Below are 27,730 nucleotides of genomic sequence, written 5' to 3' on the forward strand. Positions count from 1 at the left end.
CATGCTGCAGGATTGATATCCTCAAACACCAATGACCATTGCTAGGTGATCTTAAATAATGAACTTAATAAATCCACACTGTTATTTTTTTCATTCAAATGACAAGAGAATGACTAAAATTGAGCACAAAGGAAAAAGAGCATTGATATCTCCTTAAGAACCTTCTGCTGGAAAGGCATATGGCAGCTGTTTTTTTCCTGTTAAGCCTCTTCTGCCAGGCATGCTTAGACCCAGAGAGAAGAGTTCAGCTGCACTTCACCACTCTGACAGCCAAGACTCCTCAGACGATGAGCAAACAGTGCCGAGCAAATGAAGTCCTATATCTAACTGCTCACCACCACTCTGGGGAAGATGATGGCCCACAACTAATCAGTAGAAAGGAAAACTGCTTAACTTACTCAGGGAGAGTTTACCTGGTTGTGTGCTGAGGGAGATTATTTGAGTGAGCCCAGGTTTCTCTGGAATAAAAATGGGTATGCTTACACATTCCCTATGCTGTGAAAGCATAGGCCAGTATAGCATAGTTAGCGACATTTCATCTGAAATGGCAAGATCTAGAGGATGACACCGCTTCCTCACCATCTTTGAATCCTTCTCAGAAGCAGATCTTGGCAAGCTGAGGGTTAACCGTCCTACACCTCAGCTTCCTCAAGGTGGGTAGGGATGGACAGTGGAGGAAAAGTGTGCTTATGACATTTAATTTGTTCCAACTTTGTTACCTATTGGCACTCGGGTGAAAAAGGAGCACAGAACGGTATGAGCAAACAGATCAGCTGTTCATCCGCTAACAGAGAGGAGCTGACCTTCACAAGTGTGCCTGCTGCACTCTGAACTAGCTCAAAACTGGGAGCACACACAGCACTGCCTTTGCACAGGCTGCATGATATAGATATGCTGTCTGATTCTGATATCTTCACTTACTTGTATTTTCCCAGCCATGAGTCTGCCATGATGGCTCCAATGACAGGCGTGAAATAACATAGCGCGGAAAAGGCATGGTACACAGCAGTGGAGAGATTCTCATCCCAGTGGAAGAAGCTTAAGAAATATAGGGTCAGGACAGCTAAAAGGAAACAAGCAAATCACATCAAATAATTAAGTTGTATCTTTGCAGGTAAGCAGGATCAAGGTGGCAAGAAAACCACTGATTTGTCTAGCAGCTATGAGCACTGTTGTGGAAAGATCTGTGCTTTCAGACCTGTTCCTCAATCTCTGACACAGGAAAAGCTAAAATGAGATATACCAGTAGCAGGCATTCTTTGCTCATAAACTTTTACGCTTAGCTAGAAAATATATTTTCTAGCTTATCTTACCATAACATGTAGTTCTGTTTATGCACATTTTCTATTTGCAAATTAGGTGCCTGTATGATTCAATTCCCAAACATGCTGATTGCACACAACTATGAAAAACATCACACAGCGGAAAACCAAGTCTGATACAGAGAATCATATAAAAATTTAGACTGGAATGTAAATTTGGAGCTCTCTAGTCCCAGCTTCTGCTCAGAGCAGGTGTAGCATCAATGTTAGGGTACACTGTTCATACCTGCATCCCAAAACGCCAATTTACTTTAAAAGACAGCTGAAACCACATACAGCACAGAACCCTAGAACCCCTAGACTAGCATACATAGAAACACAAGGATGGGAAAGTCGCTTCCCAGATACAGGTCACATACCTCTCATGCCATAGTAGGAGAAGCGCTCACAGAACTCATTCACCACAATGAAGGCAATGCTTAGGGGGTAGTTGGAGCCACAGAGTTTCTGCAGGACACAAATGAGAACTCTGTGAAAACCGTCACCCCAGCAACACATCCCCACAGTGCATGGGCAGTGGAGAGGAGTCTAGTTCAAAAACTAGGCTCAAAGGACTCAAAGGAGGGAGGGGATTCCACAGCTGTTTTGCTTTGGTTAAGGCTCCCAGTGAATTAGCCTGGCTGACATGGGCCCACTAAGGACAGCCATGGAGATCTGTGAGCTGCCAGCATCCCACCATGCTCATACTCTAGGAACTCCAGTAAGGGTCGTACTGCTTCTCCGCTGCAATGCAAAAACCCACCAAGATGCAAAAACACCTTCAGATATCTTTTCTCCTAAGCTTCACATAAAGCTACTACCCTGCCCCAAAACTTCTCCCTAGAACCAGACCTTGCCTTGCAACTGGTAGACCCCAGGGAGCTGCTGTCTGCTTCTGTATGAATCTGCTCCCTCCTGTGTGACAACTGCTCTCAGTCTCTGCACCTCACTTGCACTGAACTGTGCCACCGCATTCACTGAAGCAAAGCGTCAGCCCTGTGTCCAGCACACTCTCAGGCATGGCATCCATTTCATATTGCAAGAACAATGACATAGCTATGGATAATTCAATTTGATTAATCAAAACTAAACAAAACAGCAATGGGACTGTCAAACCTCTCTGCATGTAGGCACTCTTTCAATGAATCTGACTTTACTTCAGCTAAAATCAGCTGTTTCCATGTGAAATACAAGGCATTTAAACAAATGAGTCTTGGCATGACCTTGCACGGGCCTCCTTCCTTTTTGCTACCCTGCTGATGCCCAAACTAAGCAGCTTCCAGCTGCCTTGCAACAGGGAAAGCAGGTTTTCACAGCACTGTCCAGCCTCTGCCAGTTAGTGGGAAAGAGAGGCTGGCCATGTACTGGTGAGGGGTGGAGGGGGAGAGTAATATTACACAGCTGCATTTATATTTATGGTCTTAAACAGCCATGGTATGGGCCAGTGAAGTGAGATGAACTCTTCACAGGCATTTCTGTGCCTCGTGTCAGAAACAATGAATCCCTCTATTTCTTCCCAAAGTCCCAAATGCAAATACAGATACCAAAATAGATGTGTTTAGTCAGGTTTATTTTACCACCAAGTGACCTGAGCTTATTTGGATTTCTGAAGCAATGGCATCAAGTTTAGAAGAGTCTAGCTTAATGATGCCGTCTTGCTCAACATTGTACAAGAGCAACAAAGGAGGTTGGTTTTCCACAGAAAAAAAACCCAAACCGACGAAACAAAAAAACACCAAACCCCACCAAAAAACACTTTCCATTATCTAACCCAGCATATGTAAGCACAAATATTTTTGTCTTTTGTATTTTTTTTTCTCTCGCTATTTATGGGCTGCCTTTTTATTAAGAAACCCTTGGCCTCTTTCATTTACTAGAGTAAATCTGTAATTATCCATTTAATTTTGTATTTAGTCTGAAACCATCGTGCTCAGCATATGGCTTGTAAGACAGAGTGGGCTCCCCTGGAAACCACACTGGGGCTTCGTGGTTTCAGACTAGCCTAAAAATGGTGGCATACATAAGCAGTAAATTCACAAACACACAGACATATGCACATACAGCAGGGGTCCTCAAACTACGGCCCCCCAGGGTCCTCAATCCGGCCACCGGTATTTACAGAACCCCCCGCCAGGGGTTGGGGGGGGAAACCAAGCAGCCGCAGATGAATTCCTGCCACTTAATCCGCGCGCCGACCCCCTGGTTAAAAAGTTTGAGGACCCCTGACATACAGAATACTTTTCCCCAACAAGTTCTTCATAATAAAGAAGAGCCGTAAGAGGCAAATTATGTTTCCTGTGGGTGCTTGGAGGCATTTTCTGAACTGGAAGTAAAATTGTATAAAAGGAATAGTTTTATTCCTCTCTTTCACAGATCTCACCATCAGTACTTGTGAGATTTAATAACACTTGATGGAGATGCAGGGGTGACTGTTCAAACCCAGATGGCCAGGTGTCGGGAACCCTGCTGCCTCAACTCACCCCCCCGTACCCGATGCACAAGCCCTGCTGGATTTAGCTGCAGCAGTTTAAGGTATCACATGCCACGCTGGGATCTGCAGTGACAGGAAACCTGGCAGAGTCTCATTTCAACCACTCCTGCTCTGGGATGGGCACTTCCTACAGATGAGCAGGGGAAGGAGAGCAGGAGGCAGTGACTTCCCAGCTAAACCTCCCGTAGTGCCTGAGCCAGGACACAGAGTAAGTGCTTACAAACACAGAGCAACTACTTACAAGCAGGGGTACTTCCATCTGGCTTGTATGTCATGAGATGGCATTAGCATACACAGAAACCCTCATGTATTCTCCCTGCTGTATCACTGACCTGCCTGTGGCCTGCCTGGACATCCAAAAGTGGGAAGCTTTCATCCATGCAGAGCACCAGATGCAGTTTGCTCGCTTTCGCCGAGGAGGACCTTGCTCAGCAGAGAGCCCCAGCAAAAGCAAAGAGGCTAAGCTTGGATTCATGAACACTCAGATAGTCTGCTGTGCTTAGCTACTGCTGTAAGCCTGGGTTTTGCAGGATTATGGAGCTCTTAAAGATACTGTGGAAGTTGATAGTCTGCATCTTTGGAAAAAAGAAAGGTCATTTAAAATGCCAGCTACAGGGGACATTTGTTTTCACCTCTCCTTCTTGCTGTCTAGCAGCAGAATGGGAAAAAGATTAGTATGTCCCAGGAGTTCTGGATATCCAATAGTTAATGTCTGCACAGCACTTAAAATGGCAAATTAAATAGTTGGTTTACTAATGACATAACTGTGAGCCTTAAGAGGAAGTATTACAATAACTGTCCTGCAAGTCAAAGCAGGTGCAATACATGCCCTGCTCTCCCTGAAGTCAATACAATGTGCAGTGTTTAGGGGTCAAATGCTCAATCAGCATTAACCTGAAAATCTGCACGGCAACAAAAAAATTCACCCGAATCTGGCTTTAAATCAGAGGCAAAGATGTAAACCTGAGGCTCTGGCACTACAGCTAGGGTCTGTAACACCCATCAGCGGCCCATCTTCAATCCCTATCCTTCCTTCTGCTTTGCAGCATCTGCGGACCATTTATTCCCTGGTGGGTTTCATCAAACTAAGCAAATGGACAGGTCAGCTCCCTCCCTCCCACAGACAACATCCTCCTTCACTTCAGAGAAGTAAGTCTTCTTGCACAAGGAAAGTGATGTTCAGGAAAAATGCAGCAATCAAAACCCTTACCCGTTTTCCCAAACATTCAGACAGTTCATTTTTTTCCCCCTTTAAGCTGCACTTTCTTAACTTAATCAGGTTAGTGGAGGGATTTTTGCCTTGAGTTGTTAATGCTTATTTCAACCCTCTGCAAGAAAGGGTGTTTGTCTCCAGCCAGAGCACAACAGAGGAAAGAACACAGAGATCTTGCAGTGTTTAGAGCAAGCTGAGCAGAAAGCAAAGAAAAGGAAACCAGCTGTAACACTCACCGGGGATTTTTTCTGAACAGCGAAATCTCCTTTGGGGGGATCATCTCCTGCAGAAACAAAAGTGAACAAAGTTTCCTTGGATTCATTTCTCTGAAAAGCGTTCATCTCCCCTCTCGCCTTGTCTCCCACCATGCTATGTGGCTGTGGTGAGTTGACTGGGAAGATTTCCAACCTCAGGCATGAAGTTTGATTCAGTTTGAGTTAACCCTAATTGAGCACATTTGTGCAGCCAGGGCAGAAAACGGAGGGAGATGCTACCAGGGGAGACAACTCCAGAGTTCAAGAAGAGTCAGGGAACACAGCCTAAATCATTCACAGGTCGGGGCTGTCAGCACTTCATGGCACAGACTGCCCTTTTGTTTGGCATGCCCCCAGCTATCATACGTGCACCAGCCCAGCACAGCCCTCTTTGCTGAACAGATGTGAGCCGAATAAAAACCCCAGGTCCCAGATACACCTACATCCTGTGGATTTAGAAGCAGAGTGTGCATCTCCCTCCCAATACAGTAATGACAGGTTTATTCTGCAGGGATCTCATTCCACTGAAAAGCCACACGTTTATCCCAAGTCATAACTACTAAAATGCTCATCATGCCAAACCCTCAGACAGTGGATGTCACGGATGCCTGCACTTTGTTAAATCATTTCTTTTCTATCCCAGGAGTGAAGCGACCCAGGGTTCATTCCTGCACCAATTCCCTGGAGTGACCTATGGGACAGTAATTCAGAGGGCACAGCCAGCGCCCCATCTCTACTTCCTATTATCCAAAAGGCCACCTTAAGGCTCCTTGTGGCAAACGCATCCTATGCTGTGCTGGGAGCCCCTGGATGCCCCCTGCAGCTGCATGGGCTCAGGTTCTTGCAGGTACCCTGTTGTCCCTCCTTCCATGCTCTTCTCAGGAATAGAGGAGCTCTTCATCAGTATTCTTCCAGTGCCAGCTGCAATTACAGAGCAAAATTCACAGCCTTCCCATAAACCATTCTCAGTGGCTGTGGCTCTGCAGCATTCTAAGTGCAGCACAGGGGTTTTTTCTTCCCCTTTCATTTGGCTTCTTTAAAAGGCAAATGTTCAAGGAATTTTGCCAAATATTTCTCCCTTATCAGCAAAAGTACAGACCACACCCAGAATCTACAGTTGGTACAAGGAGTCTCCATAAACTCATTGCTAGGTCCATTACTGAGTTGCTGCTACTGCTTGGGTACCACAGGAACCAGGTTGCAGCTGACAAACCAGGAAAGAGGCTTTTGCTCACACCACAGATCCCTAATCTGGCTTCAGTATTGCTAACAAGACCTGGAGAACACTTAGATGAGGGACTCTGACGTCACAGAGTGCCCTAAGGAAGCATAATTACTCTCCACATCCCCTCACATGCTCTGGCATTACTTCCTCTGAAAACCCCCAGGCATCCTGTTTCACTCCTGCTAAACGTGAAGCCCAAACTACAGATGAGGCCAGGAAGGTCTACCTCTTTCTTATTCCCTTTTTCTTCTACAGCTGTGGCAAAGCAACACTTTGTTACCCCCACACACACCCCGTACTGCCACATACCAGCTGCTCATCTTCAGCCCTGCCAGTGATTTGCACACTGGCACGACTTTGCTTTTTCCCCTGGGTCACTTCTCAGGTGCCATGAACAGCCTCCAGAGAGCTAGGGTTTGTTAAGCCCATTTCAGGGGCAAGACTTGACTCAAAAGCATACCCAACACCAGGGTCAGTGCAAAGAACAGGACTTGTGCCCATTGGTCCCGTCTCCTGCACACCTGGATAGCAGGTATTTTTGTGTCCTACAAGTCTGACCCTGCGCTAGAGGCAGCAGGAGTAATTCCGAGCCCTCTGGCGGTATCACTTACTGCCCCAAGTATCTCTACATGACCCCTGGTAGAAATCTGCTGTATTCTGCCATGCACAGGTGAGCAGAGCAAACACAGCAGCAAAGTTATGAAAGGAGTAATACAAAAAAAAGACCGAAAAGGTTTTGCCATCCCTTGTGCAGGGCTCCCACACTGCTACAACATGATGCCTTAATATTTTCAGCATCCCGCAGCTAATATTTCCTCTGTGTGTATACAGTCCTGTGTATCACAAACTAAATGATTTTTTTTAAATACTAACATGAAAAATCGTATCAGTCAGTGGGATTAACATACACTACTTGTCAAATACACTGCAGAGCTGTTTAGGCCATTAGCTGCCAGAAGGTCTTCTCAGAGAGAAAGGGGAAAAAAATAATTCAAATGTCTCGTAATAAATGGTAACTCATGGCAAACAGCAAGAAACAAGGTAAGAAGAATAAATTTGCAACCACCTCAGATACAAATTAATTCAGAATAAGACTCGATAGAAGGAGACCTGTGCAGCTGGGCTGAAAATCAGGAAGAAATTGTACCACAAATGGAAATAAGGTGGCATTTCAGAAGACAAGTACAAACAAACAGATCAAGCATGGAGCAACAGAGGCTGCAAAGTTAAGACACAAAATGAATTACAGCTAGCAGGGGGACAGAAAAGGCAATAAGAAAAGGTGTTAGAAATGCTGACAATATTGAAGAAAAAGAAAGGAAAATGAAAGCCTGCTATTTAAACTAGAAAATGAGCAAACAAAAGCTCATCCAAAGAAGCCAGAAAAGTTGTGTCCTTTTTGTTTGTCTTCACTCAAAAACCTAAATTGCCTAAATTGCAACAAGATGCATAACACCATTAAAATGAACCTGTAGGAATATTGGTGAAATGAGACAAAAACTGCTTAAAGAATATTTGGATACCTCACATACTCAAATCATTAGAGCCTGATGAAGTTCACCTTCAAATGCTGAATGTGGTATTAAACCACTTCCCTTGCGAAGGGCAGAAGCAGGACAAGCATCAGCACTGCCTTTAAAAAGGCAGGGTAGGATAACCCAGGCAGGTTCCTCCATAGCCAGAGAGATACTTGATCGGATAATCCCTTCTAAGCACCAAAAGGAGAATAAAGATTACAAAACAGCCGTTTTGGATTGGAAAAACTGTTCTCAAACCAAATGGGTTTATTCTTTGGTGACAGGGAAGTGGCATAACAACTGTGGATGTGGTATATTCTAGTATCTCTAATATCTCTCAAGGAACAGAGAGTCCAGATGAAATACCCATATAATGGGCAACTGGGAAATCCCTCTCAATGCAGCTATCAATGATTTTCCATCAGATTAGGAGGGCACAAAACACACGTCTTCAGCTTTTCTATGAGCAAAGACAACGTAAGCGCAGCCATCACAGTGCTCATGTTTGTGTCTGAAACCAGGATGAAGAAGCCTGGGGGAGTACAGGGATGGATTCAAAACTGCTAAATGGGACCACTTTGCAGCTCTGGAATGAAAAAGATGAAACTCAGGAAAGCCTACTACCAGATGCTGCCTCTACCCATTGACAGGAAAAGCAGCCAGAGACCAACTACTTTCATTTTCGTCAAGGATAGGATGAGAAAATATTTTTAGTAAAGAAGATTTGGGGCTGCTTTTGTCCAAATTCCCTTTCTGCAAGGACAGGTGAGCACTGGAACAGAGACAGCATGGCTGGGGCTGCAGGGTTCAGGCAATCCCTAATGTCTGTTATGCAAGAATGCATAAATATCGGGTCCTGTCCCAGATCAGGCAGATGGATGAATTTACGTGAAAATCATGTGCTAAACAACTGGTAAATATGAAAGCAAGGACTGCTTTCTGTAACATTTCCTCTTTTCTGAGTTTTCATTTAGGCAAGTGGACAATCTGCAGGACAATTCATGTTCAAATGTAATATTAAGCTACCAGATGCCTTGCATAGCCAGAAGTTCCCACAAATACATTTTTCTATGACTTTCAGTTCATAATTTATTTTTTTCTGGTTCCTAAATCCACAGGAAGACAATCTGCATTTTCTCTTTGCATTTACAATCCCAGATTCTCACTGTTTGCTGCTGCAGTCCTGTGCACATTAATCTGTTTATACTCAGCTGATCTCTTCATTTTTATCTGTATTCATCCTGTGGTACAATCCCTTCTTGATTTTCAGCTCAGCTACACTGGTCTCCTAATAATGAGTCTTATTTTGTATTCATATACACTGGCCATGCTTTTATAACCCTTTTACCATATCTGTATTTTTCTCTTTCTCTCTAGGACAAGGTTATAAGAAGCTATATGAATGTATGCCAGCAACACTTTGGGCTTAATGACCTGGCCCTAGATGGACAAGATAACCTCTCCAGGTTTCTTCTGGCTTGTTTTCGCCAATTCTTTGATTACAGGAAAAAGTATGGCTTAACTGATTCAGACTGATCAGGACTGGTTAACATCACCTGCAGACTTCTCTCAAACTTCAAATTTAAGAGGATGATGTATCAAATCACTTGAACAACCAGGAAAATACACCAAAAATCTTCAGACCTGCATCTCTGTTCTATTCAAGAGTCCTTACAGACTCAAAATTGTAAAGGTATTTAGCTTAATACCATTAACCATAACAAGTACCTAATCTGTATTTAAGAGCCTGTCATCTGGTCACTAGACAGCCTGTAACAGAGAAATTTCTGATCCCTCCTGGTGCCTTTTTGTCTTCAGTTTCTTCTATGGTTAGCAAGAGGAAATCTTTAAAAAATTGTCTCACCAGCTTGGGCTTCCTCTGCAGCCTGCAGCATGCCGTCCCCCTCTGCCATGCCTGCTGCTTCCAGCACAGTAGATGCCCCCAGCTCTGTTGTGCCTGAAGATGAACCTCGCTGAGCAATCCTGGCTCACTCCCACCCTGTTGTTAATGTTTCACTTCACAATAACAGTCCTTTGGTCACCAATAAAATAGTTAAACTTTCATTTATTTTTGATCTTCAGTAATCTCTGCTCAGCTCCCAAATGTCACAGGGAATCTGCCTTTCTCCTTGAATGCGGACTCTAAGGCTGCGTGGCATCTGTCATGGATGTTCATGGTCAATCACTTCATGCTGCAGCTGTGCTATCTTTCAATAGAATTCCTACTTCTGGATGAGAACAGGGACTGGACCTGTGACTAAACAATCTACAGCTGGCCATAAATCCAAACTTTTGTCACTGTACACCAGCTACAGAACTGGCCTTAACTATACACACCTTTTAGCAGTTAGGATTGTGAGAAGGCACAGGTTCCATCCCCTTTTGGCAGACTGGCTTCAGTTCCTGGTTCTTCACATGTCACGCAGGAATGCAGAGATAACATCAGCATGCTGTTCTCCCAGACCCTTTTTCACCTTAAAGCCACGACCTGCCTGAAGGAGGATCAACATTTTTTTCTACCACACTTCTGCTGTTTATTCCTTTCTGCTTTCCCCCATAACCTCCCCTAAACTGCTGTGACTTCCTTTCAGAGAGGCTTTAAGGCATCTCCTCTGCAGGGGAAAACGCCAGATATTTTCTGTAGACACAGAAATGGCTCACAGTGAAATTCTGTGTGTTCAGCAGTAAGTAGAACAAAATGGGGTCTCCATCATCACATGCCATGGCCCTGAAGCCACCTGCATCCTTCCCCTTTTCATTGCACTGAAATCCCAGTCCCACCTGCTTCATAGCCCCATATCTTCCATCACCTCAACATACAAAATGCAGTTCAGGCTACAAACAGGTATGCAGTTCAGGCTACAAACAGGTATGCAGTTCCTAATGAACTTTGCTATCAGCTGAACGGGGGAACTGGGCAGGACGACTGGAAAAAACACACTGGGGAAACACTGAGAGACATCCAAACTTTACAGTGAAGAGAAACATGCAGCAATAGCTATGTATATGTGCAACAGCAAGCAGCCTAAGCCAATCACAGATCAAATTCCAAAATTAAACGAGGAATAAATTCTTACAGGTGTTGAGTCATTTGATAAAGATGCTGAGTTATTTGACAGAGCACCAAGGAACGCACAGCCTGAAGTGAAAGGAAGAACCACACAAACAACTCATAAAAAGAAGATGGCAAACTGCAAGTGGCTTGGGAAAGAAGGACTGAAGCGTAACTTTAATTATGGCTACAAAAGGGCAGGCTACTCACATAAGATATATCAAAGTGTAGGTAGACAGTAAGGAGGACTTAAATGTAGAATGTATGGCCAGGATCCAGGGAGTGTTGGTCGTATTATAAGAAGTTGTACCATAGATAAGTGCAAAGCATAGCACGGCAAAGCTAGCAGTATGAGACTGGGCAAGCACTGTGAAAAACAAGAGAAAAGAAGTATGACCACTACAGGTGAGACAATGCAATACAGAAGAAATGCTGGAGGGAGAATAGTTGTTGGGAAGAATATAAAGCTTTACTTGGTAACGTTTGTGACTTCTGTTCGAAGATTAGGGGGACAAAACACATCAGGAAGGGCTTTTATTTCCAAAAAACTTTTTAAGAGGCTGTCATAACATGGGAAAACTATGATCTTTCTCTTCATTGGAGGGAATGTTCAAGCAAAATACAGGGAAAGGTACAGCTGATCAGCTGAGGCAGGAAATGAAGAAAACCCAGCACAAACAAAATACAACCACAGATTTAAATTACTTTCTAGGCTCTCAAGATGGGAGTACCACAAAACCACTGCAAAAAAAATTGAAAGTTGACTCCAGAATAAGATTTGTGGTCTTTCAGAACAGACCACTGATAAACAGTAAGTGGATACCAAGAAAGGCTATATATTGCATTAAAAAAAAAAGAAAAAGAAAAAAGTCAGGAATAACTCAACTGTTCACGCTGTCAGTAAGGAGGTGGGCTAAATGAGCCCTTGAATTCCTTTCCCTCTATTTTCTCCTCCAGTTCTAAGTGGTACTTGGTGCTATAAGATAAGGTACTATGCACTGACTCAAAACTAACTGGTAGCACTGGTTTCAGTAAACTCAGGAAATAGAGAAAATGGACACCCAGGTGCCCCAAGTAATCTGGACCCAAGGGTACATGCCAGTCCTTGGGATGTTTCTGTGTTCTTCCCCTCCTGCTTGGCTTTTGTTTCCCTTTTATAGTGATTTAAAGGATTTTAGGAATGCTACCCACTTCTTAGAGACAGTCCCTAGTTAAAACAATAGCTAGTTTTATGGTTCACATAGGTATGTAAAGTCAGCAACAGAGTACTCTGAGAAAACAAATCAAGAAAAGGAGAGCTAAGATAGGTGTACAAGGAAATATAAACTCAGTTTCCAACACACTAGTCAGTGCTGTTTGACTCACAAGGGTATAAGTAATCAATTCTGAATGTCTTTTTTATGCCCCTAACAAACAAGATATGCTAGTCCCTCAGACACCCAATGCCAGAGCTGTCTGGTTCAGGTATAACTCAGGCTCTCTGTTCAAAACCTCTGAATAACAGAGAGAGTCTGGTAACAGAAAAATCTGAACATTCACCCAGTCCACTTGCCTGGGGCTGAGGGTGGGTGCCCCTCATCGAGTGAGAAGGTAGGAGGTCACTGCAGCTGGAGGAAAGGTTATAAGGTGTGGCAGAACTTTGGAAAAGTACTTGAGGACCGTTTGGTGTCCAAAGAACATTTTCTCCCTGGTCACATTGTTAAACCAAATCTGGGTTCTTCACCCAGTGTGCAAAACCTGGTCAACACACAGAGCCAATATATTTGTTTATTGCATGTCTGCACAGTTGGGTGCTAGGTGGTAAATCCACAAAGATAGCGTAGCTCTTAACACACGGTAAAACACTTTATACACTTTAAAAAATTGTTCGCAATTATGTTTAGTCACACTTAATTCTCATGGGTTCTTATGGGCCTCCTCTCCATTTTAAGGTGCAGCATTCTTTCTTTTCACCACCCTGTTCTGTGGGTAGAGAGCTTTCTTTGCTCAAGGGTGGACCTTTTAGGTATGCAAATTAGGATAGTTCACACACAGTTCCAGTAATTTTCTGTTTGGTCTCATTAACCATTTGGTTCTCCTTGAGCTTATCTTGCTATTTCTTAGCTTGGGCTACTTATGGCATCTATTCCTTCTTCGAAGGTCATGCCTTATTAACTACTTGTGAGGCTTAATTAACACCCTCTGGTTTTCAAATTCTTGTTTTCTTTAAAGGAAGTAAATGTATCAATATCAGAAGCAAGTCTCACGGCATTTCACTGAGCATATCAGTATCTCCATTTCAGAGATGAGAAAAGGAAAGAAAAACCATCCTGACAAAGGCAGACTCTGCTGAAACCTCTTGCACACCAGCCCAGCAGTCTATCCATTAAGCTGCCCTGCCCGTAGTATTATCAATGCAAAGAAAAAACAGATACTGATCCATCCTGCCACAGGCTCCAAGAGCTAGCTCAGCTACTGAAGGTATCACAGCCTGCAGCAGCCTTGGCTCTGTAGGAATGCAGAAAGACCGTTGCATCTCAGTTATCCCTCCGGGATACTGCCTTGGGGATTTCCCTTTTTGCACCGACCCCTCAGCTGGCCAGTAGCTCCTTTCCAGTGGCACGTTCCACACCCTCTCCCACCCAGCTCCAGAGTAAAAAGCTGTTTTTACTCACAGATAGCCTTTCCTTCAGCAGAAGGCAGCTAGTAACGAGAAAGCAGGAATCCTGTAACTACTCTATTCCTCACAGCCAGCTCACAGGGATGTCCAGCACGAGGAGGGTCTACTGGGCAGTGAAGGAAGGGGCACAGCTACAGGATGCGGCAGCAGGACCTGGGGGTTCAGTTCTGACCATGTTACTTGTCAGACACCTCAAGCATCTATTTCAAGTTTCCTAACCTTAACCCCACTGACCACAAAATGAGAGTCAAGCAGCACTAATCTCCTGTACATCTGGGGCAAATGGTTTCATTCAGTAATCCAGCTACAGGATAGGAGAATCTCAGAGAAGCAATTAATTCCAACATTTCCAGGTTTTTTTCATACACCCATAGTACACAGCCAGATTGTTTTATTCTTTGCAAGCTTCTCTGTCAGGACACATAATGCACTGCACAATTTCAAATCTTTGCCATCACAGGGAGGGTATTCTCACCATATCCTAGCACACATCTGATTTTTTGACTACCGTTTAAGTTAGATTGCAATTGTGTAATCAGTATTTCATCAGGGCAAGCTGCCAGAGACAGGGAACATGTAAATCCCCAAATACCTCTGTTCTGATTAAAAAACCTGCAGATCTAATCCAGAGAGAGATCAGCTCTCTGACAGTGACCCCTCCCAGATGCAAGCACAGACAGATATGATACAACCTTCTGCATTCTGGTGACTGTCATTTCCACTGAGATGTTAATCAGATCCTCCTCAACCAGCTCCCTCCACTGCCACACCAAGGGCCAGGCAGATCAGGGGCTCATCCAAGATTCATTAACTCTGGTTCCATGCATTTTAATAACAAGCTCGCAGTGCCATCCATTCTTTTCAGCCTTCCCCCACAGCAAACATGGGGATCAATTTGCTAACAGAGTGAGTGCAAGTAGCTCTGCGCTTCTCACTGGAGCTGGTGAGTCTTGTGGGTTTTCCCTGCATCAGGTCACAGAGGGACTGGCACAAAATTAGAGATCTTTTTGCTTTTTTTTTTTTTTTTTTTAACGTCAATTTAAACATACAGCTTTGGGGTCTCCAGGGGCCCTGACACTTCATAGCACAGTTCATTTAGTCCTGGCCATTCTATGCCCAGGGCAGTCTGCTCTTTACTGGCACTTGTGGCAAACCCCCTTTGAGTTTGGCTGGGAGAAAGGCTATACTCTGTAGGAGGAAGAATTCATCTGTGCCTCTTCTCCTTATGCTAACTTCCCCCAAAAGGTCTGCTTTTCCTAGGAGCTGAGTGGCATCTGATCCACCTGACATCAGTGGGACCAGGGGTGCCCAGCCCTTCCCAGGTGCCACCCCCCAGCACATAACTTCCTTCTGCCGAACATGCCTTTCTCTCCAAAATAACCTCTCCTGTCTCAGCAGCTTAACTGAAGCACACCTGGCTATGACTGAATACTCAATCAGGCACTTTCTCCAATTATTCTCTTCTGTCCTCAGCCTGTCTCCTTCCTCCAGAGATCTTGCATGGGGATGTGCCCATCACACCACAGCAGTCCTGGATGACATACCTGCAAACGTTCTGCATGCTTCACTTGTGCAGCGAGCAACCCTGAACACAGAAATGTTTTTCCCACAGGCACACAAAAACTACCTCTTGTGCTTTCCAGCTTGTGGCCACCCAGAAGCTACCAAGCAGTGCTGAACGTGCAGAGCAGCAGCATGGCACAGGCCCAAGCAGCAGGCAACAGTGTACATTGCTCTTGCTGCACCTGCAGGCCACCACAGCCTTGCTGGCTTCATCAGGAACAGAGCCAGCCCCAAGTGTTTTGAGTGATTGCAGACACAGGCTCAGAGCATGAGCCCTACACAACAGCAGGAGGTTTAATGAAGTCAAATTAAGTCACATTCACTCTTCAGGCTACTACACTCACCTCCAGCCTTTCTGCTTTCCTAATCTATTTCTAAACAGTACCTCATACACTATAAGGACACAAACACACTGCAGATTTCCAGTATCTTCCTGTGGTGAGATATCAGCTATTGATCTGCTCCTCCTTTACACTTATTACTCACCAGCAGCCAGTCTCACCTGTATCTGAGCAAAGCAAAATGCCCAGACCTAGCAGAGGTTTCACTAGTTCCCTATTTAAGAGAAAATAAGTCTCTTAAACCTATTTTCCTGGAGAGGACATCTGCCTGGCAAACAGGGAAAAGCTCATCAGCTACAATAGCAAGATGGGAGTGGTACATATGGGTTGTGAGGTAGCATAGGCATGTACCAGACACAGCAAGAATTTATAGATAATGAAGATGTGCCCGTTCAGGTCAGTTACTACATTTACTGCAGACTAATCTGTGATGTGTGACAAAGGGAGATGGCATTTCCACCCTGTTGAACAGGGTGCTGCGGATATGCTGGTATAGGCTTTCCACCACCTCTTCCATCTCCTGTGCCCACAGCTAGCACGTCTTTGCTGTTTGACATCAAGCCTTTAGATGTATCCAAGTGGTCCTGTATAGCCTTTATTAAACAGAAGAGAGCACACTGGTACTCACTGACAGAGAAATACATTAATGCCAACATTTATTAGATATAATAAACCCATGCCAAAAAAATGCAATCACTTTTTGCATGATCTCCAGCTATGCCTAGGCTACATAAGATCTAGCATGCCAGCCGTTTAAGATGCAGAGGGCTACTTGAGAGGTACATATTCAATTGACTTAACCTTTGAGTGCTCAGCAACTTGCAAGATTTGTTTATAGAAATAATCATTTTCAGAAGCAAAGTGTAAACTGCACTTTTTGTCCATCTCCCATTCAGTTTTACCTCTAACAATAAGTCACTAAAGAGACTCAACATGGAATGCCTTAGCATTGTACTCATGTAGAAATATTTCTTTGCTGTATACACTCAGATTAACATTCATTCTCTCCAAGATAAAGACAGCTAGAAATATTTTGAGGGAATAAAAGTAGTTTTCAGCATTCCTGACACTTCCTATTGTTAACAAACAGACGATCTTATAATGGTAAAGTCAGAGGAATAATTCCTCTCTTATACTAGATCTGATTGACTAGACATGACAGATGGTGGTTTTATTACTTTCCGTCTTTATGCCATTCTAAAAGAGACCTCATTGAATGCAGCCCAGGCTGCGTTTTGAGTCTTAACCTCTCAGATAAGCAAACCCCGTTTCATCAGGTTAATGGATCCTTACTTGATTCAGGAAGGCAATTTTCCTTAAAGTTATTCTAATCAAGTACTCGGAGCCCAAATTGTCCGGGCTGATTGACTGCCAGCAACTGGGAGATCTTTCTACTAAGAACCATATTTATTTTCAAAGAGGGAAAACAAGTTATTATTATTATAAAACCAATTCTATCTTGTATTCAGTGACTTCTCAAATACTAGCTTTTACTGAAGTCACAGAATTAAAGATAAAAGTAAAGTTAATGCAGCCTTCCTCTCAGTAGTTTTATTAAATAACAGGCAGGAAAAGAAAATTAGAGAGAAAGAGATGGCCTGCTGTCTGTCGGCCCCTATGGTATAGCATCTGACCTTAATCAGCACAGACCCCTTCAAACACAGGCTCGCTCCAACCTGTCTTTCTGTATCAGCCTCCAAATTGAGGGCTGCCAGCCCAAGTAACTTTGCCACCAGGCTGGGAAGACGTGACAAAGGAATATCCATCTTCTAAAAGAAAAGCTCTGAAGGAAAACCAGTACCTCAAGGATGATCCCTATAAATCTTGTCTCCTGCATGGCATCCGGCTCCAGTTTGGTGCTACAGCTGCTTGGGAGTGCAGTGACAGCCCATGTGGAGGTAGGGATCATAGTGTCCTGCTGCCTTGGCTCTTGGTTGACTCAAGTCACTCCAGCAGAAGTCCTGCCAGCTGTGGGGCTGCCCAGGCTGCTTGAAGAAGTATATGGGAGGTCAGACCTCTACTACTGCCTCCCACCTACTGCAAGACTGGTCCAGCAACTGAGCAGACATAAGAAGGAGGAAAGGGCTGTGCAGAAAACCAGCCACAGACACAAGAACTGGGCCCACAACCCCTGAAGGATCATTCTGTCGGTGCTTTTACTTCTCAATGCACATACTACCTTTTCACACAGTTCACAAGCAGGTGTGTCTGATGCCCCATCAGACATTCAATACTGGATTTCCACCTTCAGAAAACCTGACTCCAGGAGCCTCAGCTGGAACTTGCAGGGCAAGCAGAGCAACCTACTTAACACAAAAACAATTTCATTTTCTGTCCTAACAGCTCTGCTGAAATTATTGATGCCTCAAATGAAACGATCATTCTCAATGATTTTTATCTAGCAGTCACCAGATTTTTAGGGTTGAGTCAGGCAGAGCATTACACTGTAATATCAAGGCAGGCATCTTTAAAATGGTGGTTATTCTGCAGGAACCATAAAGTTGCTAGAGAATACATTAACTCTTTCATTCCTCAGAAGGACTATAAGGCAAGGAGAGATTGTCAAGCTGTGATGCAAGGGGAACCCAGAAACCTATATTCTCTACCTCTTTATGATACAAACTGGTCCTTCAATCATGCTCTGGTTATGCTCATAAGCCAAAAGACCCCACTAAGGACCTCAGAATTCCCTGTCTACTGAGAACTCACAGAATTTACATTCAAGAACAGCATAGCAAATACAACCAGGAGGGTAACAGAGCAAAAAGCAGCTAGAAAACAAGTAGCTTTTATGCATGCTACAATCATGCTACAACAGCACTGCTGTGCTACACACAAACCTAAGAAACAGCTACTAACCTCTATACCACAGGAACAGTATTTCACCCTTGAAGAGCATTCAGCAAATCCAGCCCCCACAGTAACACTACCCAGACTAGTGAGACACGCTGCCACCCAAGTACAGCTCAGCTGGGTCCACAGATGTACCTCATTAAATTAATTATCCCATATTTACTTGGTGAAGACCCAAACTTCATTAACTCCCACTCTTCCTCATCTCAGATTGAGTTCTTCTTATGCTTGATTCTCTAAATATTTTATCTTCTATTTTTGAAACATCTTTAAGATACAGAGGAGCATGAAAGGTTTTATCCCTGTTTTGGAGCAGTAGCTGCAACTTTCTGCTTAGTTTACACTGAGGCTGGGATTTGGGTACCCAAGAGGAACTCAGGCACAGGGGAGGGTGTTTCAAAACAAGGTAGGGGACTCACAAGTCTCACAAGATTTCCATCATTATATCTCACAAGAACAGTCATTCTTAACATGTTGGAGAACGCATTTTTTGGTAAAAGCTTATGACAGAATTTTATTTTTTAAGACTTCTGACCTCTGGATTAGAGAGGGAGCATGGCCTGCTCCAGGCTTGGATACCAGGTGGGAAAGGTAGGTTTGAATCGGAGGCTCCCAAGCTAACGTAAGAAAGTATGGCTAGGCTCAGGCTCAAGGATTAAAAGTTCCCAGGCTTTCCTCAAATGTCTCCGTTTCAGGTTCTCTCATGTAGCCTGTCACATTTAAAACACAGCACACTGCAGGAGAGGCAGCCTTTTAAATAGCGTTCTCCTTGAATATCGTTACAGGGTTGATTGAGGACACCTTTGAGATCAGAGCAAGCACCACTGGAAATTGTTCAGAAAGGGGATCAATAGAGGGGCATAACTTAAAAACCATGTTACTTGCGGCGACAGCCTCCAAGGACAACCCTGAAAATTTCCTCACAGTTAAACAATCCCAGAAGAAGTAGGCATCTGTCCCTGTTAATTACTGCTGGGGAAACAAGAGCAGCAAGAGGAAAAGTTAAGTTCAATTCTTACTAGGTCTCATCTGCTACACCAGGTTGGTTTATTTTTTAAATGAGCAGTGTACAGGGAGAGAACTTGTCCCTGGGCCAAATGCAAACCCCCCATAAATTGGGTGAATGGACCATAAGCAAAACTCACCCCCATCCAGTTCCCAGTGCCTGGGAATAGCTGAGTCCAGCTCCTTTGGAGAGAACCACAAAGAGGCTCCACAGCTATCGGATAAGCTGTCCCAGCAGGTTTCTCATTGCCTTTATTGAGTGTTGGGTCAGACCCCATGCACAGAAGTGTCTGTGATCAATGAACCCGTGATTTGCTAGTTCTGCCCAAGGGCTTATTCACAGTTAATCCAAACCAACTTGATTCATGAAACTGGCTGGAAATCTCATCAGAACAGGCTTTGTAGAGAGATTTCTGGCACTTTTGCTTCCAGCACTGGCTGAAAATAGAGCAAAAAGAGACTCCAGCCTCCTCTAAGTCATTTTGTCAGAGCTGAAGATGGGTGATTAATTCACTAATAATAATAGCAGCTTGCTCATTTTCTGCCTTTTGCTTACACACATACCATGAATAGAGATGTTTTTTTCTCAGGTGGCTTTGTTTTTCAGAACTATTTGTCAAGTGGTTTATGCAAACAGTTTCAGGTACTTCAACAGTATTAGTCATCTGCAATGTAAGCAGGCACAATGGGACACATAGGTTACATCATACACCTCAGAGTTTTTCACCTGGATGAGCACGCCTCTTAGAAACAGGTTTGCAGTGCAGATTTGTACAACCCTCATTCTGAAGCTCTTTCATTAATATTTTGGGTGATTGCCTCAAAACAGTCCACTCCCACAAACATTCCTCACACAACATCTGTCTGCTCAAACACTCCCAGCCGGGGAACATGGAAAGAACAGGAACACAATCAAAGCACATTACTTACAGAAATATCTGCAACAAGTCTCAAAGAAATGTATCAGCGGAGTGTCCCCATATGGAGGGATTTCCATGGCAGGAACAGTGAAGTGGTCCAATACAAAAAACCAGCACTATGAAGTGTTTAAACTTTAGGATGTGTCTGAGATGAACATAAGGAATACAAGGTTAATTCTTCTTGTACCCACAGCTGCACTTGTACACCACAGTGACATACAGAGAACAAATGGTGAAACAAGCTTTTGGCCTCACTGTAACATTGTTCTGTTTGTTGTCCCTGAAGGTTTTCAGTTAATCTTCATCTGTGGGTTTGGCTGGACAAATGTAGTGGTAAACCTCCCCTCTCTGATTTCTGTATGCAAATGTAAAGCTTCTTGAGGATTCATTAACTCTTTAATTCATCGTTCATGTATTTCAAGGGAGTCTTTCATATTTTCTGTACCACTCAGTGCCTTTGTAAGTATAGAGTTATTGGTGGGGTCTCTTTCTGACTTGGCATGTGCTCCAGAGGAGGGCTTTTGTAGAAACAGCTGGTCCTACAGGGAAGATAGACAGCTAAAACAGGAATTGTGTTGGAGCTAGCTTAGCCAAATGTGGTCCCTCTCAGCCCTAGAGCTTCCTCCTCTTTTCACACTCCCTGTTGGGGAATGAAAGGCACCTCAAAGGATTTGGCTATATCAAGCCCAATTACCAAAAGTGATTAGCAATCAGAATTGATGTCATGTGCTTTCAAGAGTTCATATTCAGCTTAATGCCTAAAGTTAGATTTAGGCTTTGGTCAATGGCAAGCAGGAGGGAAACTCGCTGTACTGACTACTCAGTTTCTCCAGAAAGCCAGACCTCCTGTGAGTGCTGAACACTTCTCAGGTACCCCCACTTTCCACACAAGCAAGAATCACTTTGCCATTTAAATACAGCTTCCAGTCAGGTAGGAGCAAGCCAGGCAGGTTGTGCTGTATTCCTAAGGCAAAATAACCTGGGTTTTTAATTGCTCAAGAGAGAAAAAAGGTGTTTTTCTTCAGCCTTGCCTTCATAATCCACTGTAAGACTAAAATTTGCTGCTCCTGAGAGTTGGTATGCTACAGAAGAACAGAATCTGATACAGGTGGCCAGCTGGCCATCCACTCAGGCACCCTGTGCCCCGATCCCTACATCCCAAGCATCTCAAAAGCACCAGCAGCTCCCTTTCAGTTCAGGCATGAGGCTCCAGAGAATGTAATTATTTCAGCCCAAATGCTTAGGTTGCTGAACAACCTGTGGCATGTTAGTTGTTAAATAAGGCTGATCGGAGAGCACTGTACTGGTCATTTTAGAGGAGATAAACCAGACATTTAAGATGCTTGTGACAGAATAATTCAGAGGACATGATAAGATGCAGTTGGATCCCCTGAGATTAAGGTTCTGATTCTCCTCTCATCTGTTCTGGTGAGAAGCAGGAGCAGCTGCCTTGTCAGTGGAGCTAGACCTGTAGCAAAATGGTTTGATAGGAAGAATCTCCTCTTTGGGTGTTGGCAGGACTACACTGAATTGAGGACATCTAGGTCTCCAGATCTCAGTACCATCTGGCTGCTCAGGGAACCCAGCTCATTTCCACAGTGGGTGGAACACACTGCAGAATGCATGGACCCCCTTGGGGTCTGGGGACTTCCAGGCTCCCTAGCACAGAGGCAGGAGTCTGAAAGCCCCACAAGAAGTTTGCAGTTCCCACTGCTGCTCTTGGCAGGGAATCCAATACTTCTGGGGTCTTCTACACACATAGGCCTGAATCCGCTTGAGCCATGTGAAGTGCCCTTCAGATCCCAGTAACTAGCTTCAAAGCTACGTATGCTGGGTCATGGATATGAAGCCCTCCTCAGAGACAGCAGAGAGAAAAGATGAGGTACATACAGGCAGAAATTCAGGCACTGATGACTGTGAGACCGCTAAGAAGGGGGGAGCTCAATTTGCCATAAAAATCATAGACAGACATATAAAAAGCTTTATAAAATATTCATTCTGCCTTAGAATTCATGCACAGGAAGAAATCTGTCAAGGCAAACATGCCCCAAGCAAGCACCACCTAGGAAATGCTGAGGCAGTTCTCCTGCCCGCTCCCCTCAGCACATTGCCATGTCAGGTCAGTAAAAACAGGGCTGGACAATACTTCAGTTTATAAAAAGGTCAAGGCTTTTTTCAGCCAGCTGCACTTGGTATGTGGAGCAGCCCCAGCTCATCACATCTGTCTGTCTCTAATGCTCCATCCCTATGGTATTTCAGAACCGCTACTTTGACCACACTTAGTAAAACCAAATAAATCTGTATTTTTAAAAAGGGCTGTGTGGGAAACTCACAGTGTGTAAGTCTAGAATAAACGGAAGATTGTAGAAAAATTATGTCTGGTCATTGCCACACAGAAATCGACCTTGGAATGAATCATATGGGGCAACCAAGAAAAAAAGAAAGTATCGTAAATGAGACTAAAGAGAGCAGACCTTGCTGAGACACTGCATTGTGAATGAGGGCGAGAGGGATCTAGCTGCAAGTGTGTACAGTGTGAGGCCAAGGACACTGCCTCTTGACTTGGTTGAAAGCAGCATCGCTGCCAGATGCTCTCACATCTTTCTGTTGTACTCCAGTGCTACCCACAGCCGGGGAGACAAACAGGAACCAGCTCACCTAGTCTGTCTCCATGCCAGTGAAGAAACAGCAATTCAGTGCAGAAAGTTGACACCTAGGCACAAACACCTTCCTCAAGCCCCTCACGTCACCAGGGTGGAAGATGGATCATTACTAATAAAAACAGAATGGTTTGGTTTCAAAATGATCTCAGGGAGTCAACGGCTGCTGGAGCAAACAGCCTATTTCACGAGAATTTAGCAAGGGAATAATTTAATGGAGCTCAGATAAAAGGCAATCACCTGGAACTCAGATTTAGAAGGAATTGCTTTTTTTCTGAATTACTGGTTTGGAGGTTAAATAAGGAGTACTCATTTGACTGCACTTTTCTTGCATGCTTTCCCTGATCAGTGCACTAATGAACTCCACCATATGGGGAAATGCTTTCAGTCCCTCCCCCACCTCCCAAGTAGCAAGCTCTTTATTAAAAACTAATGATTCTCATTTTTAAAATTAGCACTCTGCAAATTTTGGGGCAACTTCAACCCCAGAAAAAACAGGAGCAATCCCCTTTGCACTGATTAGGAGTTCCTCGTTCTCAAAAAATCCCAAGGATCTCTTAAATTGACTGTCTTGATTAAAGATGGGCTTAGCTTTAATTGAGTAATTGGTGTGGTTTGTTACCGTTGGTTATGGCAGACATTTCCTCTGCTGTACCTTGGCCAGACAGAGTTGCTTCCTTTGCACCTCAGTTCAACCCTCCTCAGGCTGAACTGTTCAAACAATTACAGGTATCATATCATCAAAATACATATGAGTATGTATACATCTTGGCATTTTAATATGCCAGCATTAGAGGAGGCATTGTCCTGCCCAGTGGCAGGTAACACACCAGGCTGAAGTTGTGCATGGCATAGGTGGCCATAGAAGACCAAGAGGAGCCTGTAGGACCAGATCTGCAGATATAAGAGTGTAATTCCACTGATTTCAGTGGGTTGTCACCAACAGTTCTGTGTGCCAGGGACACAGAGCTGGAGCAAAGTCTATTTAAAAACTAATACACGCTGCAAGGAGTGAATAGATTTACTGTGGTGATAAGCTGTTAGTAGCTCATACCCTTGTGCCTCACGTTATGAGTCAAGTAGCTACAAGACCTAGTGTAAGGGGAAACTTAGCTGAAGGTAAAACTAAAGAACATACATTTTCTTAAAGCCCTTTATAGGGATTTGGAATCAACTGCCAGTGAATGAGTAGTTAATGTCTTTGCTTGCAGTTAGGACTGTAAAACATGTGGATGTGCATCTCTGGTGTCTCACTATCAAATAATTTCTAGGTGCTTTATGAGGCTTATTACTGTAATTTTCTGATTCAAACCAAAGACAGAATTACCAGCATTTAAAAATGAGCTTGAATCCAGGAGAAACTAGTTCTGGAGTTAATTTTATGTCCAGTAGTGACCTCTTTGCCACCATTTAGCATTCAAGAGATAAACTGCCCGACTTTGCAGATCCACAAAAGCTCTAATTAAATCAAGCAGATTTACATTATACCAACTGATTATTTTTGTTTAAAGCAGGAAGTAGGGATTCACTTAGATCCATGAATAATGTGGGCTTGCAAGGGAAAGGAGTTGAGAAGATTGTCTTTATATCAGAAATGAGGGAGAGAATAAAGTTTCAAAATTATTCAAATATGTCATTTCAAATATTTAGTTGTTATAGTTAAAAAATCTGTAAACACATAGTAAATACAACTGAATAGAAAATGTCAAAAACATTTTGACTGACTCAAGCCATGTTTTTCATGTTTTCATTCATCTCAAAATGCAGGCAGTTTGTTCAGCTTTGGGATAGGAAGATTTTCTAAATCTCAGACATTCTGGTGCTGTGGAAATGTGCACCTCTGAGCCTCTAAGACCATTACATTCCCAGATCTTCTAGATCCAGAGACAACTGCATTGCCAGTGCACTCTCCTGCCACTTTTCCACCTTGCTAATGGTACACTAGCATGGACAAAGCACATGCAATGAGGCAGGTTATTGACAACGAGTGACAATGCAGGTCTACTCTGCCTCAGCTGCCTCTTCAGTAAACATGATTCATTTATCAGTCAGCCAAAGAGGACAAGCTCTGGGTTGTGTTTGCTGTTAGGAAACACATAGCATAGCTACCTGTCACCTGCATGGGTCAGATCTGCCCCACCTACCCACTCCATCTAGCCTTTCCTTGCTGGGGCAGACTCTCAGATACCTTAACTATGTGCTGGCTGCCAAAGCAAACTTCTCCATGGAGAGAGCACTCACCACTGAAACTGAAGCTTTTTGGGCATCCAAAAAATTGACAATATGACAGGTAGCACAACTCTGCTAGACATTGTGGATCCAGGTGGTTTTAAATGGGGAAGGAGCCTGACTCATTCTAGCTCAAAGGCAACCACATCAGGGCAGAGCTATTGCTTACAGTGACTAAATTCTGCTCTGTAGTCATGGCGTTGGAGTACTCAGTCCCTCACTCTTTACAACAGATCCCAGTGGTGCAGAGATTTGTCAGATGCTGGTCAGCGCCATTCATGCAGAACAGATGACTCTGGTCATGCCAATGAAAGCTGTGGCTGCTTTGTAAAGCTGTGGCAGATGCACTGGGTGGTTGCCTGAGACAGTTGGTATTGATGTGCAAGCCAGGGAAGGGTAGTAGGTCTGCCCAAATGGCAGGATGGCCAAACACAGCTTAGACAGCACAGTGAGCAGCTTCTCTTCTCCATTAGACACTGGGCAGATGGCCTGGAGAGGGACAAGTCTGCATCACTTAACACCTTGCTGTAGGACAAGTCACAAAGTGCTTTCTTGGGCAAAAGAGTCATCGAAGGCAACAGGCTTCCTGCCTGCTCACAGGCTAAGGAAAGAGCTTTGGGACCACAGGCTTGGACCACACAGCTGTATCTGGCCAGTGAAAGCAGGCTATGCATGTAGTACCTTCTGCTCTACTGTATTTTTGGCCCATACCCCACCCTGGCAGGCAGCAAAAATGAAATTAATTTGACATGTGATGAACCAAGGTGAGCCAGAAATGGGAAAGCAAAGGAAAGCCAAAACCAAGACAAAGGATTAGCTTACACAGAGCACCAGAGCCAAGCACCTGCCCCAGAGGATATGATATGAAAGGTCACTGCTAGCACTGGGTTGTTCCTGAAATAAGCGTTCTTTGGCTTCAGGGCACACAACAGAAGCTCGCTTCATTGAACCTTCTGCTTCCAGCAAGCAGCTGGAGAGTGGGTGTCCTCCAAGTCACTCCAGAACCATGGTGATGGGCTATCGCTATCAGCTGACAGATGGATTTGCCTCTCTGTTCTTCAATATGTGGAGGGCCATTGAGCCACAGACTCTCCATCCCTGGTCTTTTCCCTTTCTATCAACTGTGGAAGCCCCCACACTCATTCTAGCCCTGATGGGTAAGGTAATCAGCCCTGGATTTCCCCACTGGTATCAAAATACAATTGCACTGCCATTCAGCAGCTCTCCAGCAGCCCAGCTAAAATGAACTACTGATTCCAGTTGGGTTCAAAGGAAAAACTAAACAGATATCAAAGCCAGCCCCATCTGTCTGATTGCAGAAAAGATGACTTAAGAGTCCCTCGAGAAACAGCTCTCCAGGACAAAGCAAGTCAGGCTGCTATACCCATCCTACCATTGCTAAGTTAACTAAATTGACTAAGCAACTCAAGAAGGTGCAGCTTACTCCTTCCAGTGGAAGTAGGTTATTCTTTAAACTTGATCAGGCCTGAGAAACCAGGCCATAGCTCAGCTCATCCCTGTTGGTTGCAAAGGAGGCTTTTTTTACCATTTGCATTTCTAAGAACTTCTTTAATGAGGAATCTTCCAGAATGGCAAACATACAAGGCTTAACATTCAAATTGTCTGGGAGGTCATCACATAGCCATCTCTTGATACACTGCCACAGCCCTTCAGGCAACGAGCAGTCAACCTAAGCTGAATTATTGTCATCTTGCTACTCATAAAAAAAGGAAAGGATCAGAGATAAAAAGGCCAAATATAATGTAATGCATGTCACTGCCTCCAGTTACACTGCACTGAATCTGCCACCACCATTTCTTTCCTTTTGCTTGAAAATTGCAATGATAGCACTTTGCAACCAACTTTCATGAGAATTTACAAAACAGGAGTCAGAAGGGAGGATGGTTTGAAAGATTACAGAAAGGAAAACACAGGGCAGTGAGTCTTGTTTGAAACGGGTCAGCTTCAGGACCTCAGCATTTTCCACAGTGCAGCCATGAACATAAAACTTCTGTCCCTAGTCAGGTGAGAGCAACACATTGAATGTAACATTCAAATTGATTCAGAGCGGTTCTTGTTTTGGAAGAAGATGGCAAGGGACTATCCAGACATTAAAGGGGCAGAAAGGATAATAATTAACACATCTGCCTAGATGTTCAGCTGAACAGATTCTCCTCAGAGCCAACAGGAATTGCCTTCCTGATATAAGTGGTGATCCTCAAATCGACCACAAGCATAAACCCATCTAGAGTTTCCAGACAGAGGCATGATGGGTATCCTTTGACTGACCCAGGCTCCTTTGACTGGACCTAGAAAATAAGAAAATCAAAAGCTCCACAGCTCCACCCTTGGAAGGGATTCAAGTGTGAGCTGCCGCCACTTTGCTCATCTGAGAGAGTGCAGCTTGGGAATACAGTCATGTGGAACAAGCTTCCCCATGCCATGAG

The 27,730-nt window shown here is 44.0% G+C and overlaps 1 protein-coding gene across 10 annotated transcripts in view; it reads right to left on the bottom strand.

Annotated features, from left to right (window-relative positions):
- Positions 1-27,730, bottom strand: part of SLC15A2 (solute carrier family 15 member 2) — a 69,071-nt gene that overhangs the window by 34,759 nt on the left and 6,582 nt on the right. Inside the window, exons 1-5 of one of the 10 annotated variants that reach the window (XM_040604577.1) lie at positions 13,708-13,941; positions 5,242-5,288; positions 4,125-4,367; positions 1,682-1,769; positions 922-1,063 (exon numbers count right to left, since the gene is read on the bottom strand). In XM_040604577.1, the coding sequence (XP_040460511.1) occupies positions 922-1,063; positions 1,682-1,769; positions 4,125-4,172 (278 nt within the window). In that variant the 5' untranslated portion in view covers positions 4,173-4,367; positions 5,242-5,288; positions 13,708-13,941. Of the gene's footprint in view, positions 1-921; positions 1,064-1,681; positions 1,770-4,124; positions 4,368-5,241; positions 5,599-9,865; positions 9,993-10,338; positions 10,355-13,707; positions 13,942-18,475; positions 18,531-27,730 lie in introns of those variants that run through there. The other 9 variants (XM_040604579.1, XM_040604578.1, XM_040604576.1 and 6 more) reach the window with 9 other exon arrangements.

This window comes from Falco naumanni, chromosome 8 (assembly GCF_017639655.2).
Source record: "Falco naumanni isolate bFalNau1 chromosome 8, bFalNau1.pat, whole genome shotgun sequence".
Taxonomy (NCBI): domain Eukaryota; kingdom Metazoa; phylum Chordata; class Aves; order Falconiformes; family Falconidae; genus Falco; species Falco naumanni.